The sequence below is a fragment of the Ostrea edulis genome, chromosome 2 (genome assembly GCF_947568905.1).
Source record: "Ostrea edulis chromosome 2, xbOstEdul1.1, whole genome shotgun sequence".
NCBI classification, from domain to species: domain Eukaryota; kingdom Metazoa; phylum Mollusca; class Bivalvia; order Ostreida; family Ostreidae; genus Ostrea; species Ostrea edulis.
In genome coordinates this window covers 15,611,469-15,630,651 of record NC_079165.1, presented here as the reverse complement: position 1 = coordinate 15,630,651, position 19,183 = coordinate 15,611,469, and the positions used below count along the sequence as shown (strand labels likewise).

At 33.8% G+C, this 19,183-nt stretch overlaps 1 protein-coding gene across 1 annotated transcript; it reads left to right on the top strand.

The window, feature by feature from the left end:
- The first annotated feature begins 229 nt into the window (after positions 1–229).
- On the top strand, positions 230–18,468 carry LOC125679661 (hemicentin-1-like). Its single transcript, XM_056156200.1, has 7 exons — positions 230–319; positions 7,976–8,245; positions 8,389–8,664; positions 9,249–9,527; positions 11,335–11,616; positions 13,762–14,013; positions 17,593–18,468. The coding sequence occupies exons 2-7, from the start codon at positions 8,146–8,148 to the stop codon at positions 17,844–17,846; spliced, it is 1,443 nt and encodes a 480-aa protein (XP_056012175.1). The 5' UTR covers positions 230–319; positions 7,976–8,145; the 3' UTR covers positions 17,847–18,468.
- Positions 18,469–19,183: the final 715 nt, after the last annotated feature.

Below are 19,183 nucleotides of genomic sequence, written 5' to 3'. Positions count from 1 at the left end.
CAAGAAGCTAAATTTTCCCTAAGTAATGTTGGTCACGTTACATCACAATGGTAGCTACAAGTGCGTGAGAACCCATGACAGACTGATATACCTCTTAACTTCTCTCATAATACATGAAGTTACATCAGATAACACGATTACTGTTCCTTTTCAAGTGGAATATTTAAGATATGTTAAGTGTGGTTAGGTGTATATGTCTATTTATAACCATTGATTCTCTATAGGAGACATATTTCACAACACACAGTGGAGATGGAAAGACGGGGAGTTACCTACCTTGTGTTATATTCTGCACATGTAATACTGTCATTAGCGCAAGGTGAGAATCGTTTCTCAGATTGCTTTGTACATTTAATTATCTTTGGTATGCGTCTACTATCTACAAAAATGAACAAGCTAGTTTTGAGTGCATGGATGTTTAAAATAATGAATACTACCGCATTACTATATCACAGTGCAAAACAATGACTAATACATGTGATGTGACATTACGTTTATGATTCTTTAAAACTATGAATAGATTGATATAGAGATACTGTATGATTGTTTAAAACAATAACTAATACTGTCATACAGTATATAAACATTTAAAACAATGACTAATACTGCCATACAGTATATAAACGTTTAACACAATGACTAAAACTGAAATACTATATATGACTGTTTAAAACAATGATTAATACTGCGATACAATGTATGACTGTTTAAAGCAATGACTAATACTGAGATACAATGTATGACTGTATATTTACTGTTTAAAACAATGACTAATAATGATATACTATATATGACTTTTTAAAGCAATGATTAATACTGAGATATTATAGATAATTATTTAAAACAATGACTAATACTGATATACTATAGGACTGTTTAAAGCAATGACTAATACTGAGTCACTATATGACTGTTTAAAACATTACCTAATACTGATATACTATATGACTGTTTAAAACATTACCTAATACTGAGATACTACATTTATGGCTGATGAAAACAATGACTAATACTGAAATACTATATGACTGTCTAAAACAATGACTAATACTGAAATAATATATGACTGTCTAAAACAATTACTAATAGTGAAATACTATATGACTATCTAAAACAATGACTAATACTGAAATAATATATGACTGTCTAAAACAATGACTAATAGTGAAATAATATATGACTGTCTAAAACAATTACTAATAGTGAAATACTATATGACTGTCTAAAACAATGACTAATAGTGAAATACTATATGCCTGTCTAAAACAATGACTAATAGTGAAATAATATATGACTGTCTAAAACAATTACTAATAGTGAAATACTATATGACTATCTAAAACAATGACTAATACTGAAATAATATATGACTGTCTAAAACAATGACTAATAGTGAAATACTATATGACTGTCTAAAACAATGACTAATACTGAAATACTATATATGACTGGTGAAAACAATTACTAATACTGATATAATATATGTGACTGTTTAAAACAATGATTAATAGTGAGATACTGTATGTGACTGTTTAAAGCATTGACTAATAGTGAGATACACTATATGACTGTATATTTACTGTTTAAAACAATGACTAATAATGATATACTATATATGACTTTTTAAAGCAATGATTAATACTGAGATATTATAGATAATTATTTAAAACAATGACTAATACTGATATACTATAGGACTGTTTAAAGCAATGACTAATACTGAGTCACTATATGACTGTTTAAAACATTACCTAATACTGATATACTATATGACTGTTTAAAACATTACCTAATACTGATATACTACATTTATGGCTGATGAAAACAATGACTAATACTGAAATACTATATGACTGTCTAAAATAATGACTAATAGTGAAATACTATATGACTGTCTAAAACAATGACTAATAGTGAAATAATATATGACTGTCTAAAACAATGACTAATAGTGAAATAATATATGACTGTCTAAAACAATTACTAATAGTGAAATACTATATGACTATCTAAAACAATGACTAATACTGAGTCACTATATGACTGTTGAAAACATTGGCTAATACTGATATACTATATATGACTGTTTTAAATATTCATACTCCTCCAAGGCACCTGCTCCCACCTCTGGTATATCCAAGGTCCGTGTTTGACTAACTCTCTAGTTTGGATTAATTGCTTATAGGCGTTATCAGATTGATCTGGGGGATACTAGTTCATATCTTAACGACATTGTACAAGTATGGAGATGAACCGGGATTCGAATTGACTGAGTTGCCCACCATTGCTATGTCAACGAACTAAATAATATTTAAAAAAAATAATGATTGTTTGGGTCGTATGAGTCTTTCATGAATATTTGAAGGCATGTTTGGACACAAGTAGAATAGGAAAATATGTTAGGATTTGTTTTACATTAAATTTAGGAGACGGTTATGCAAACATATGGCAATACAAGGAGCGCATTTTTGTGCGCTGTAAAACGAGGGGTTTTATAGGGGGAATCTGTAGCTCTCAGATCTGTCGCAATATCTTCTCAGGGATCTAAAGTTCTGTAGCTATGCTAGGTAATGGTGATACTGATTAATATTTTTGGAAAACTGAGGATATTTTATACGCCATTTAGATACCCATCTTACCTAATTTTGAGTCAATCATTTTGATATGACATACATGAAGCTAAAATTCCTTAAATTTAGGAATCGATATAAATAATTCATGGCATGACTGTATTCAAGAAATTTAACTTCCCATGGTCCAATTAAATCTACACCAATTTGTGAGTAGCCTTTGTCAGATACTGTTATTGAGCGGAAAGGTTTCTTTGTTTTCTTTAGATGCTATTTTCGCTTACAGATGCCACAATTCATGATATAGTTCTTCACGTCGTTAAATTACCCCGCCCAATACTGAGAACGAAGGTTCCGCCAACACCGGAAACACAATTTACTTTTTATGCATTTTACATGCACTTAATGTGGGAATGGGAGTGGCGATGTCTCAAATGTTACAATTATCAGAACCAAAAATACTTTTAAAAAACCTGTACATCTGTACTAAATAGTATATCATAATTATGCTCATGTATATTCTAAATCCAAATATATTTTATGCAAAACATTGCGATTATACTTGAAAAGTTCAGTATATATAAATCAAAGTACTGAAAGTACTGGAAAGCGCTAAGCTGATTTCATAAATTCTGTCTGTAATATCAATGATTAGAAACAACAAGAGAGGAAGTCCATGCATTTTTTTTTATCACACAACTAAATGATACATTTTCGATCAGGAAATAACAGATATGGATGGGAAACAATGTCCTGAGATGGTTCATTATGTGTATGTTGAAATATAAACTGTATATGACATTGGTAAACACAAAAACGATTATAATACTTTTGGTCCAACCTGTCCCGGGAACCAAACCCTATCCCTGGAATCATGAAATTTACATTTTGGTAAAGGGATACCTGCTTCTTTGAAATATCTATTTAGTTTTAATTTTGGTATCAATAGCATCAAAGAAGATACATGTACTATCGAAATGTTTTACACCTAAACCCTATCTACCTAGTTTGGTCCAACCCTGCAGTCAGAATCTCTATCCCAAAAATCATGAAATTTACAAATTTGGTAAAGATCTTCTTGCTCTACATGACTATGCAATTGATTTTACTAACATATGTTAGGTTGTAAAGAAGAAGATTTTTTAAATTTGGTGAAATTTTGGTAGTGTTTGAAAATTTGAAAATAATTTTAATGGTAGTATCGGGTTTAAGTGCTCAATTGTGAACGCACGACGGATGCTGACCAGATAGAAATGAATGGAAACTCCCAAGCCTACCATTCACAACAACTACATACCTAATGAATAACTAATATGTTCTAGTTTAATATTGCACGAAACAATTTTAGAATACCACTAAAATGAAATCAATTTATAGTTTGATACTTGTCAAGCAAGGAAGGAAAGAAGTAACAAAAAACTAAAATCAGAAAAGAAGAAAAAACTACTTATATTTCTGATAGATACCAAGTAGCAAGTGTCACATATATTCATGTCAAAACACACCAACATAATAGAGAAGAAATCCGAAACACTTTACAACCATTTTCAGAAATCCCTTAGATTTACGTAAGTATGCATTTTGATGACTTGTACTACAGAGTTCAGTGAACAATTACCCGTAGGAATTAAAAGATGAAAGTAGAGTTTTTTTGGTAATTAATAATGAGGTTGATCTCAATTCAAAATCAGGTTGCGAAAACAGTGAATCCTAACAAACTAGGAGGTTATTAAAAAAAGAGACGGGAAAAGTGAATGCTGATTTTAAACACGAGTGGAAAGAACTCATTTGTTAACATGGAAATTGTACAGTTTATATTACAAATACAAAGGGATATACCAACAACATCTCCAAGCATATACTATAAACTTCAACAAAAAGTCCTACTGAAGTTCATTTGGTATATAAACCCCCCAGCTATTTTTTTTTTTACATTCTTTAATCTTCTACAAGTTTCATGAATGACGATACACATACAAAAATGTAATTATAACTTCAAAACTGACATAATAATATACACGGATTTAGTACTGTAGTGTACCCATCAACATATGATTATTACATTTTCTCACATTTACTTAAAATAAACCTGTAATATTTTCTCATGTCATGATTTCAGTCAAATCAAACATGAATATCTTATACATGTTTTAAGTTCTGTGGTAATGAGATATATCGATGACGTTTTGTCTATTAACAATGATAGCTTTCATTCATATGTCGATTTGATATATCCCTGTGAGCTCGAAATAAAGGACACCACAGAGTCGTCCACTTCTGCTTCATACTTAAGATATTTTATTGAAAGTAGACATTAACGGCAAACTAACAACTCAACTGTATGACAAACGGGATGATTTCAGCTTCTCCATCGTCAACTTCCCACGTTTATATAGCAATATTCCATTATCACCTGCATATGGTGTTTATATATCTCAACTGATTCGATATGCAAGAGCTTGTTCTGGGTATAGTCAGTTTTTAAATCGAGGTAAGCTACTGACAAACAAGTTGATGGTACAGGGATTTCAACAGTCTCGATTGAAGTCAGCATTTCGCAAATTCTATGGTCGTTATAACGATCTATTTCGTCAATACAACCTCGCATTGGGTCAAATGCTGTCTGACGTGTTTCATACCGATTGTTAAGACGTTCTTGGCACACTGATTTTGACTGTGGATAACTCCGTTTACCTGATCAGGATATGGGGCTCACGGCGGGTGTGATCGGTCAACAGGGGATGCTTACTCCTCCTAGGCACCTGATCCCACCTCTGGTGTGTCCAGGGGTCCGTGTTTGCCCAACTATCTATTTTGTATTGCTTGTAGGAGTTATAAGATTGATCACTGTTCGTTATCTTCACCTTGCATCAACTGTAATTTCTGACTGGTATCTTTATTGTGAAAGTCAAACTTTTGCTGAATAAAATGAGTTGTATAAGTTAAAAATGTAATGTGAATGTGATATAATAATATGTAGTGAGTTTTTATATATCATTATGATTATCATTTTTTACTAACGGTATCTATTAAACATGTGAACATTTCCCCCTTCAATTCTAAAACGCTCCTAGATTGACGAAAATTCCTACATAACATTAATATTGTTAATTTGTGAACTCTACCCTACACCCCCTCCCCGGCAATTGTATATCACACATGCATTATTATCTCATATTTCCTCCATTTAGGTTTCACTTTGTGGGTTCTTTATCTCTAGAATTATTTATAAATTTTATTGTGTTATATTAGCTACGTCCGCTCTTTTGCAGATTATGTGTCACCGGATTTCTCTAACTAAGAAAGTACTACCTATTCCACCCAATGTACCTTTTCAACCGAGTTAACTAAATGATCATATTCTGATTAGGAACTTGAAAATGGGAGTGACTGTCTTTCTGATTATTTAACCCGTTTAAAACTGGTTGTGGCATGATGTCACCTTTTAGGGGTTGACTACCCATTGATGTTCTGCATATTTAATTTTTATTTGTCACTATTTAATTTTCACTTGTCAATATTTAATTTTGACTTGTCAATATTTAAAACCATTGTCAGTTATAGCTTTGAAATATGTTGAAAAAATATAAATGTAATTGTAGTCAATACATTTGCGTGAATCCAACCATTTTGAAGAATAAAAACATCAAAGGTATCATTTGATTTTTTAAAACCCAAGCTATCAGTAATATTAAATGCATTATTATTAATGTACTTTTTCTAAAAAGTATGTCCCAGCTTGTAATCGAAACAAATGACCCTGTCAATGTGAAGTACATTTATTGTACAAAATTGCTTATTTGTAAGACTTGTCTTCCCTTTGTATTGCATTGTCTTGTATGTTAAATACTGACTAATGCTACTTTTGGAAAACAATTGTCATTTGTAACTATGAAATTCATTGAATGAAGTATGAATTTAATTTTAGTCCAATAACCTAAATGTATAAGTACATTAAATCTCTTTTGTAGCTGTTTTTGAAGAAAAAGGCATTATTTCAACCTATACCTGTATTTTGTCTAATACTGTGTACACACGTATTATATCACTTCTTTTTATAACTGTCTGAATAGACATTAAAGCCGAAAACGCTAACAGTGAAATGTTATTCGAGTGTTTTGTATTTCTTGATTTTATTATTCTCTCTCTCTCTCTCTCTCTCTCTCTCTCTCTCTCTCTCTCTGAACAAACACGAATATTACACTCTGGTTGAGTTAAGATATCTTCCGACAACTCGAGAATTCGATTGATTTTTCAAGATGCAAGATTTTATGATTGAGAATTCTAATATTTTAGCAATTACAATATACGAAAAATATTCATTATATAACATTAATCAAAATTTGATAACTATATCAAACATGTGAGGTATATTTGAGATATCGTTTTAGAACTTTGCGAATCTATTGTAATTCATTTTGGAATAACATGACAGAGCGCGAGAACAATCTGAAACACGAGTACAATCTGAAGATAAATATCGATGTAAGAATGTTTTTAATTGAGACATCTTGCTTAATTAGGAATAGCACTAAATACGAAGTGATTTTTGCAATGGTGATCATCATTAATTAACTCGTCCTCGTTTGGGAATAATTGCTTTACCCATTATTTTGTCGCGCGTTATGTATACACGGCGGGTGTGACCGGTCGAGAGGGGATGCTTACTCCTCCTAAGCACCTGATCCCACCTCTGGTGTGTCCAGGGGTCCGTGTTTGCCCAACTATCTAGTTTGTGTTGCTTATAGGAGTTTTGAAATTAATCACTGTTCGTTATCTTCACCTTTCATGAATCAGATCAATGAACGAATAGAAATTGCCCTAATTCACCCCTAAGATTAACAAATATGTACTTTGCAGTGTGTGTACGCGTGTAAAAGTGCACGTATTGGTAGCCTCTTTTGTATATATTTTTATTACCTAAATAAAACACTTGTCCGTTTGTCCCGAGCAAGAGAGAGATAGAGAGAGAGGGAGAAGTTCTACTGAAGATTTGACAAATGTAATTGTTCGTGGCCTTGGTCATGTTAGTGAGAGAGAGAGAGGGGGGGGGGTCAAATAAACAATATTCACTTGTTTTCACAACTATCTAAAACCCAGAGACAGCTGATCAGGGTGTTGTCGTGGAGTGACATGAAAAAATAACAGGAAAGTAGTCAGGTGGTGATCAGGGAAAAATTATTGGGATGGGGGTGGGGTGGGGTAGATGAATGTTGGAATGTCAGAGGACTAATCCAATATTGTGTACACACAGCAATTCTCAATTTTTATGTATGTTGTAAGCAGTGTAAAACTCAATTGACCACTCAGACCCACGAATCTTTAGCTTCAAATTTGATTCCTTGGAATATCTTTCTTGGAGATATTGTACAAAGTACAAACGATCTAGTTAGTTTTATTTATAGATGGTCCCAGCAACGTAACCATTCAGTACACCACTGACACTGAGGAATAATGGAAAGGAAGTGGAACAATAACCATTACTTGTAATGCAGACTGTAATCCACGATGTAATTATTGGACGTTATATCGCAACGGACGCTGGTTATCTTCAAGAAAGACAAAAGTGCTCACCATGGATCGAAAAAACTCGGGACAGTACAGCTGCACAGTCTGGAATCCTGTGTTCGGGACTCGTGTCGATTCGTCTAACACAGTCACACTTGATATCAAATGTACGTCAAACATCAATGATACTTATAATACTGTAGAAAAATATCTAATCATAATTTACGTTTACTACATGAGTTTCATTTTTACAAAAACAGTGAAGCATAATTGGAGAATGAGAATTCCCTGAATAATATGACTATTGCAGATAGGACTGTCAGGTTATCATCTATAAAGAAGAATATTACACTTGAGGTAAACCGTAATCTTCCATCCAATGTTGTGTGTACCATTGACTGCAACTATGGAGGCTGTGGTTCTTCTATCATCAGGGTTCTGAGGAATTCCGAGGTCTACAATACGATTCATCCTAACCAGAGCATATTTCCAAGTCGACAAGCGCTTGTCTCAGATGATGGAATTTATAAATGTATATTATCTGACAACACCGAGTCGGCTGAAGACATTCATCTGCATATACTATGTGAGTATTTTTTTTTCTAATTTAAACAACTCGGGATGAACAGCTTTATACAGCCCGAAACACTTGAGTACTAACTACTTTGATTTTATCAACCTCATTGCAGAAGATTAATTTAACTGCATAAAATAAATGATATGCATATTCTACAAAGTATTTTTTCTGGTTAAAAGCATCGTCCATGTCTACATAAATACCGCAATTCACGGCGAACGCCGAGGTACGGTAGATCAACAACTAATTTATGGCTCTGTTGTTAAATTGAAGACAAAAATACAGGGATAATGAAACGATTGAATATAAATCTGTTATACCACATACAATTCCGAAAAAAAAATTATGACTTCGCACTATAATTAATGCGCGGAAAAATGACCCCGCGAAAGAACATCTACAGTACATACTTGTAGGTAAATTGTAGCATGAAAGTTCACCCCACGTGTTCCGTCATTTAGCCATATTTCTTATCAACATCCTCTTCTGATTGGGTTAATTACATGTCTACAAATGTATGTAAGACTGGGACAATATTAGTTTTCCCTCATTCTTCCTTATTTATTGTTATGTTTGGTACGCATTTTTGAAAGATGGACCAAGAAACGTCAGAATTATGAAGGGCTTGACAAATGCCGATGCTGAAATTGTTCTGAGAGAGGGATATACTGGTACTTCGCTGACTTGTGTGTCCGACTGCAATCCAGCATGTAGCATATCGTGGTATAAAGATGGGGGAGTGCTGTCTCCTCAACGATGGAAGACCATTTATATTATATCCAACAGACGGAGTTCTGGTAATTATGGATGTGCAGCAACAAGTGGAATTGAAGGGACTGTGTCTTCTAAACAAGTGAAAGTAACAGTTCACTGTAAGTATCATCTATATGTAACGAATTATTCGTCAGTTTCTCTTGCGTCGTGTACATCTATGATGAGTATCAATGGTATCTAATTCAAGCGATATTGTTATTATTGTATGTCAATACGAGTTTGATGTATTCAAAGATTTACATCATAGAATGGCGACAGTCAGGTCCGATACCGTTGTATACAATGGAACCTGTTAAATCTGACATACACTGGGAGACAAGTGTTTTGTCCGAATTCACAGTGTTTTGAAATAAACAGTGTGAAATCAATGAAAATCTGACATTGAAAATGAGAATAAGGGTCGGAATGCACAGTGAAACGGATTACGCAGGTATCAAATTAGGCAGTTTTCACTGTATAACGAACACTGACTGTATATCATTTACATGTATTCTAAGATTTAAAACGCCTGTTTTTTCTCAAGTACCTAAACTTATTGAGAAGAACCCATACCTTTACTTTATTTTGCGGAATACGTACTAACTTGTAACTTTCAGATGGACATTTTTCATGGTGTCTTTAACTCTCTTAACGAACTCTAACATGTGTTTGTGATTTTTTCAATACATAAAGCTATACATACCGTAATCTTCGAATATTATCGTAGGAATTACAACATGTGTTTCAATTTAATTTCCTATTTAATTATGTATTCTCCGATGGGAAAGCCTACAGGCTGTTGGAGGGGCACATTCAGCAATAAAAGACAATCAGACGGAAACAGGATAGAAAGGATCAATTCGGGCAATGGAAGGGGGGGGGGGGGGGTGGTAAAGTTCATGTTTATCATGAAATCGCCATTCTGCACGACTTCACACTGTAAATATCCCATGATGTTTTTAATAGAAAAAATTCGCACGATTCCGCATATCCACCATAAACGTAATTCCTTCCTAATTTTCTCTCCATATTGAGTAGATTAGTATTCCTTTAATACCCGTATATAATTCGTAGATTTTGTCAATTCCTATTGTTCTGTATAGCCTTTATACCGACAAAATATTAACCTGGATTTTAACATCGAACAAAATCTTTATTTTAGCCTTATATATGTGTTATGTAAACAAAGACTCGATTCTTTTTATGTATACACACAAAGAAGTGAAATATTGATTTTGTGATATAAAGCATCTTAACTCTGCATAGTTACAAATCTTAACTTTTAGATGACACATTTTACCCCAAAACTGCTTAAAATATGAAAGATATAATGAACGATATCCCTTTCTTTTAAAAATTTCATCAATAATAACAAACCACAATCTCTGTTTACAAAACAAATGATAAAGTCTTTAAAATGAGCTTCTGGGAAAATGTATAACCTTAATTTTTATGTGAACGCTTTTAAATACATTAGACAGTAGATTTTGGGGATTTTTAGTCTTTAATTAAGATACGGCACCTTAGATTGATTACTAGTATTCGGGTGAAATATGTCACAATGTTTTGTTAATTCGCCATGTAAAATTTGGAATATTTTGATAAATTGTTTACATGTTCTAAGTAGAGTGTTTTGTTTATCCTTTGTTCCAAAATTAAGAAAACGTTACATAATATTTGGTGATATATTAATACCTATAACAACACATTTTCGATTCCCCCAAGAAGTGAAAGTAATGTCAGACAATGTAAGATTATAGGAAAGTACTATGATTCTAAACAGTTCTGTGTATTAGCAAACAATTTCATCAACTAATTACACATTGCAAGTGGATTGTTTCGTTTCCTTTCTTCCATAATTCATAAAAGAAGTAAAAGCTAATACATTTTGAACTAATTACATATACATGTACCATATAATCTTAGATTCGCCTAAGACTGTGAAAATAATGCCAGGCAGTAACGTTTATTATTCACGACGAGGAGGAAGACCACTGGAGAATATCACATGTCAAGCGGACTGTCTGCCAGAGTGTAACTACACGTGGAAGATAGAGATGCCATATTGGCTGGACACAGTCTTTGATACAGGCGACACGTTATTTGCAAATAAAGGGTTCTGGTATAACAGTGATAAACGCTTTAAATGTGTGGCAAAGAACGATGTCAGCGAAAGAGAAAGTAGATGGATAACAGTCGACATGAAGAGTGAGTAGTATTTGATTGAAATTCACGGCATGTAAATTATAACAACCTTATAGAAATATGGAGGATAAAAAATATAATTCGAGCATCATCGATCATATTTATCAGATTTTTCAAGACGGCTGAAAAGTGTGAGGTATGGTTTGTTTTGGAGCCATCAATATTGCAACCTAAACACAAAGATATTAATGAAAGGTGAACATAAAGAACAGTGATCGATCTCATAAATCCCATAAGCAATACGAGGTGGGCAAACACAGACCCCAATTATATCAGAGATGGGATCAGGTGCCTAGGAGGAGTAAGCATCCGCTGTCAACCAGCCACACCCACCGTGAGCCCTATATCTTGATCAGGTAAACGGAGTTGCCCGTAGTCAAAACCAGTGTGCGAAGAACGGCCTAGCAATCGGTATAAAAAATGATAAGTTGTATTGGCAACGTAGATTGGTAAAACGACCATAGAATTTGCAAAATGCTTACTTTAAACGAAATTGTTGAAACCACAGAACCATCAATTTGTTTGTCGGTTGCCTGCCTCGGTTTAAAAACTGATCATACGAAGAATAAGGTCATGTGTATCTTGTGTTAATCATTCATGTAAACGTACAAGTCAAATATATTATTCGTGATATTTCATTTGTAACATTTCGTCCGTCAATGACTTGGGTTACAATAATTTTATGCGTGGGTCTCCTGTTTCTTAGATCTACCTTGAATAATTTAAAACCAAACACGAGATGGGCTTAATTAATACATATATATTTAATGAAATAATAAATTATGATAATATATATAAAACATCAAATGTGGGAAACCCGAATAGTATATAAAGTTAACCGGGTTCAATGGGATACCCGGATAGATGCAACAGTACAGCCGGATCAAAGACTAATAATCACAAAAGGGTGGCACCAAATCCTAGTCGGGTAATACACTACAACAGTGATAATTGATTAATCACCATCCTCTTGGGCTCTTCAGGCTCCATTCTATAGTGAGAAGTGTATCTTAAGTCTCTATCTTCTCTTCTCTTCTCTTGGTCTCAAATGCCTGGCTTTTATAGCAAATGGTTGACGAGGGCCGAATTACAGTACGAGCGACTCTCGTGGTACCGCATGTTTTAGCGCCATATTTGGAGAGATGGGAGATTTATTCAGTTTGGGAATAAGTTGTGTTATGGATATATCATGGGGTATAGCATGGTACAAATGTAAGGGAAACACTTAGGAAATGATGACAGTGTTATGTCAGGTAAGGATGCCGAGTAAAATCTCTTATTTATTAAGGACTGTTGTTGCCATGTACTTCGCATCGAGGAAATTCGGGTTCCCATATATAAATCATTACGATATGAATGTACAAAGATTCTTTACATATTTAAGTTGATCAAATGATGATTAAGTTCATCAATACATATCTTATTATTGATAGTTGCACACAATCTAATTTTGGACTAGCCGTTACATATTGTCTATTTCTATAGCAAAATAAAAAAAGTATTCACACCACTAAGCTATTTCTAGGAAATATATAAATAAGAGTCACTATACATCATACATGTATGTGAAAGGTGAAGATAACTAACAATGATCAATCTCATAACTCATATAAGCAATACAAAATAGAGAGTTGGTGCAAACACGGACCCCCGGATATACCAGAGGTGTGATCATGTGGCTTGTAAGAGTTAGCATCTCATGTCGACCGGTCATACCCGCCGTGAGTCCTATATCTTGATCAGGTAAACGTAGTTATGCGTAGTCAAAATCAGTGTGTCAAGAACGGTCTAAAATCGATATGAAACACGTCAGGCAACATTTGACCCAACGATAGGTTGTATTGACAAACTAGATCGTTATAACGACCATATAATTCGCAATGCTGACCTTAAACGATATTTTTGAAACTCGTGTACCATCAACTTGTTTGTCAGTAGCTTACCTCGATTTAAAAACTGACCATACGCAGAGCAAACTCTTGCGTATCGAATCAGTTGAAAGATAAAAAAACACCATATGCAGATGATAATGGAATTTGCTATATAGATATGGGAAGTTGCGATGGGGAAGATGAAATTATTCTGTTTGTCATAAAGTTGTCATACATGTATGTATTTCTCAATCGTGCATTGCTTATCTCTGTTTAGAGGGACCGGATAATACAAGGATTACAACAAAACCTCCACGTGGAAGTGAACACGAGCCGTTTGAAATGGAGTGTTCGGCTACTTGCAAAGATGGATGTCTATCCTACCATTGGTTCCACGATAGAAAGTTAATTCACAATGGGGAACGTCTTCACTTTAGCACCCTTTTAAAGACAGATAATGGAGTATACACCTGTACAGTCAGAGACTACTTTGGAACAACCTCTAAATCCTATGATTTGAACGTACAATGTAGGTATTTCAGGAGTAATATGAATTTATTTAGTTTCTCTATTTCATGTATTGTCTACTATATATAATATTCTACATCGTATGGTCCAATGAATGGGAACATTCAGTACACCAGCGATATGGCAAATATAATTCATTACCAGGGACGCGCATACCTAATTTATCATGCTGACTGCAATCCAACGTGTTTTTATACGTTTAATCACAACGGATTGGCTACAACAGTTCGTTTCTCATTTGTAATATAATTATTTAATAACTGTTAAAGTGGCCACTTAACAACGATGCTGATTGGATGAAAAAATCGTTTGATTTCTTATTTTAAAAAAATTTCAAAATCCATCTGCACTAAGCACGTGGGACTATTTTTCTCTGAAATGCGTCTTCTTCGTTCTAATATTTGTGCTATTTATAGAAATGGAATTTCTACACAAGTATTATCAACAAAATGCATTCGTTTGACTTCTGTTTTTCATTGTTATCAAAAATAAACACAACCAAAGATGTGAATAAAATACAAATTGATTTAAAGAGACAACATACATAAGCTTAGTGATGACGTAGCAAATGTTCAACTTGATGACGTAGGCCATTAACAGAATTAGACAGATTACACGAGTTCCAGGTGTGTAACTTCTGCTTTATGAGTTCGATAGCATGACGTAGCAAACGGCAATTTTTGATCTAGGAGATATTAATGAAATTGAATTGCGTTATATGGGGCTCGGTCAACGAGTGCGTTTTAAATTAGAAATTCATTTCAAAATTAAGGATTATCTCCCTCATGCATAGCTCTTATCCTTGGACGAATTTGGCTCCACTTGTTTGGCACGCTGTTTTTGGCTATATTTAGATCTAAAACTTCATAGTTATTTCGGATTTCAAACATTTCGTTCAGCATCACTGAAGAGACATTATTTGTCGAAATGCGCATCTGGTGCATCAAAATTGGTACCGTATAAGTTTTACATTATGACCCCTGGGTCGAGGCCTCTGCTGGTGGACTGTTAGTCCTCGAGGGTCTCTACAGCCCAGTAGCTAAGTACTTCGTTACTAGCTTGAAAATACGGATGTATATTTAATTGCTGTTATAAAATTTAGAAATTCATTTCAAAATTAAGGATTATCTCCCTCATGCATAGCTCTTATCCTTGGACGAATTTGGCTCCACTTGTTTGGCACGCTGTTTTTGGCTATATTTAGATCTAAAACTTCATAGTTATTTCGGATTTCAAACATTCGGTTCGGCATCACTGAAGAGACATTATTTGTCGAAATGCACATCTGGTGCAACAAAATTGGCACCGTATAAGTTTTACATGAAGAGGTGTTGAGCTTTTTACTTCATATTGAAATGGAGCAGAGTTGCGTTCCAACGTCTCCTGCAACACAATGCAACATGAATCTGGTCACCACTTCTTCCTTTCCTTTATATTTAATTCAGCTTTTAACCATTGTACCTTTAATTTGGTGCATAATCCATTTAATTCTGCACAGTAACTATACCTGACCTGAATGCACAGCCATGCAGTTTTCTTGCTGTTTTCATTGTTACACATACGTATTGCTACGCGCCCTTTTGAAAACGTTAATTCAAACTTTTGATGGAAGAAACCATTTGTTTTTATGTTTGAAAAACATAATTAAAGAGGTTCGCACATGAGATTTTGAGTAATGGCAATTTTTGGGAAGTGTATTTTTGATTTCTACATTGAAGGAGAATTAGGAAATTAAAAAGAAAAACTGGGGTCGCAATGCTTGTTATTGAGTTATAGTGTTCTAAACATTACCTTTTACACTTAGAATTTATTCGTTAAACTTGATTTTTCTGTTGATATCAACACAACATAAGCAACGCAAATCAATCATTACATTAAATAGATACATAATAATGACTTTTAAAACTACAGATAAGAAAAATAAATTAAAACTAGTAATGGAAATAAATAATGAACTCTTCGCACTTGATATACGAAAAACTTCATGATACCAAAATTGATAGTTTAAAAGGACATATTAGGAGTAATGTCAATTTCTAAAATGTTACACAATTGTCAAAGTCTGGTCTTACAATTTAAAATGCAACTTTAAAAAAAGTGGGAGTTGGAGATCCAATTTTTGAACTATTGGCTAGAATACTGAATTTTTATACAAAATTTCGAGTAAATTAATCTAAACTTTTTTATGAATCGGTGTTCTGTTTGGAAAAAAATATATCAACCTAGTTAATGAATCACAACAGTTGAAGTAGTTTCAAGTCTCAACTACCTGTATCATAAATTATAAAACTGAAATACATGTAGAGGAGTATAAAAAAGACGATACATTGGATGAAACAGAAAATGTGATGTCATGCAGAATTAGAACTTTTAGATTAATGAATCCTTCCGCCACAAAATATAGTCCCTGTCATACCCTTTCAAAATTTGAATTGACACAGAAATTTTCAATTGGATAGGGTTCAGCAATAAATGTGTAATATAATACACCAATGGAATCAATATTGAACAAGTAAATACTTGGTTGTAGCATCCTTCGCAGTTGTACTCAAAAGCTCAGGAACTAACTTCCTTAAGTGATATGAAATAAATCTTATAATTGTTTGTTTGATGCATATATCAAACGAACAATTGGACAGAAAACTTTTTATCAATGCGCGATACATGCATCAAACAAAGGATTATAAGTTTCATTTCTTAGTTCATTCCAGTAAAACTGTGTAACTTAGAGTTTGACAAAATTGTAATGTGTATCTTGAATTGAAAATTGAAAGAGATAAAATCCACGCACTTTCAGGTTCTCATACATTTCATGAATGCATCTAAATGTGTGTATGGATCACAACGATCGTGTATCCAAACATCGGGTGTCTGTGTCAAAGATTTGGATTTGAAAATGTGACATTGTTCTTTCACAAAAATGCATCAATGTTACATGGGATTATTACATAAAATACAAATGATATCACTATGCGCCTTGCTGTCAATATCTCTAAAGAGATTTATTATATCACATTAAAGAGCTTTCATTCGTTGTTTCGTAATTATATTTGAGAGACTATATCAGATGTTCATAGCGACCGACTGCAAAGTTCAAACACTTCTGCTAAGGCGTGGTAGAATATGAAATATATATGTTTTCCTATACCATGCACTTCCAATTGTGAAAGCACTGTAAGAGGTGCAATCTAGTATAGGTTGGACCCAATGGAAAATGCTTGGATCCATGCCTGTGTATGTTAGCCCTACCGGTAGCGTCGTCACCATATCAAAATAGTTTTGGGCAGCAACAAAGCAGGCACATATTGCTGTTCCGATGTGCATGATAAGTTGTTCTTAATCAACCAAGATGCTATAAAATAAGATTCATTCCGTCAAAAAATAGTTTTGTAATAAAGGTCAGTGTAGATGAAATACTTGTGAAGGGAAAATCATATTGATGCTTCGATGGAAACACCATATCATTTAAAAAAGAAATCATTAGTTCACGCATGTATGAATTGCACAAACAATCAAAGCTTGTACACCGTTGAAATGTCCACTCATGTGTTATAACGTTCATCAATCGATATTTTCTCAGGTGATTCCACCATGTATGATATGAGCACTGACCAGGATGACGTCACCGACCAGAATGTGACATCTTCCTTATCCAGTGCTAAGACGACGAATAGAAGGAGTATTATAAGAAACGAGGAAATATTGACACTGAGAGCCGAGAGAGAAAAGTACAATCAGGAAACAAAGAAACTGAAAGAGGAGGCGGAATATTATAGAATCAAATCGATGTATCTAAAAATGAGAATGATACAGTCAAACAAAGATTCCGATTAATAGATAATGTATATTATTCTGTGTCACGTGATTGAAGCCAATGCTGGTGCCTTATTCCTTTTACAATCTTCAAACCTACAACTTATATCCGAGCTAATTTTCACTCAATCTTGACTTCTTTTTTACAATTTAATTCAATAACTCGTTAAAAGTAATTAGGACATTTACAATGGAGTACGGAAATTCATCGTCTGTCTGCACTAATATTAACCTTCGTCATTTATCTCGTATTAATTTATCTTATGTACTAATGCTTCAAATGAACAACAGTGATATAAGTCACATATGTCTACATGGAGTTTGATGGTGATATGTACTGTGTTTGAACGAAACGTGTGTAGAACATCTGATCCTTAGAACTGGCACTCTGTTTTTCTTTTTAGTTCTTACAAGTTCATTGTTATTTCGGATATCCAATATTTCGTATTGAGCATCACTGAGGAGACATTATTTGTCGAAATACGCATTTGGTCCATAAAATTGGTACGGTATACGTTTTACATCTGTAACATTTCTTAGTGAGCATCTGTAACAATTATTGTTTGTTGTGTTGACCTTTATTCGATGTCTGTATAATTGTATATAACAATAGTATCATATAAATAGCCGATAGTGTACACTCTTCACAACATTGATATTGCAGACGGATTCCAATCTATACTCGACAGATAATTTGAGAATATTGAATTTGTAAGGTGAAGATAACGAACAGTGATTAATCTCATAACTCCTATATGGAATACAAAACAGAACATTGAGCAAAGGCGTATCCCTTGATATATCAGAGATGGGATCAGGTGCCTAGGAGGAGTAAGCATCCCCTGTCAACCGGCCACACCCACTGTGAGCCCTATATCTTGATCAGGTAAACGGAGTATCCGTAGTCAAAATCAGTGTGCCAAGAACAGTCTAACAATCGGTATGAAACACGTCAGACAGCATTTGACCCAATGATAGATTGTATTGACGAACTGAATCATTATAGCAATGGTAGGATTTTCGAAATGTTGAATTCAAACGAGACTATTGAAACTCCTGTAATATAAACTTGCTTGTCAACAAGGCATTGTTTATTGAACCAGTGGAGAGACATATAAACACCATATGCAAGTGGTAATGGAATTCTGCTATATAAATATGGGAAGTGGACGATAGAGAAGCTGAAATCATCCCGTTTGTCATAAACTTGAGGTTGATATTGATGTTCAATGAAATATCTAAGTACGAAGCAGATGTAAAAGACCCTGTGATCTGCTGTATTTTATTTCGAGTTCACTTATAGGAGCCTGGGTCAAGGATATTGCACTATAACCCATATGTATATAATAGAGGAAATT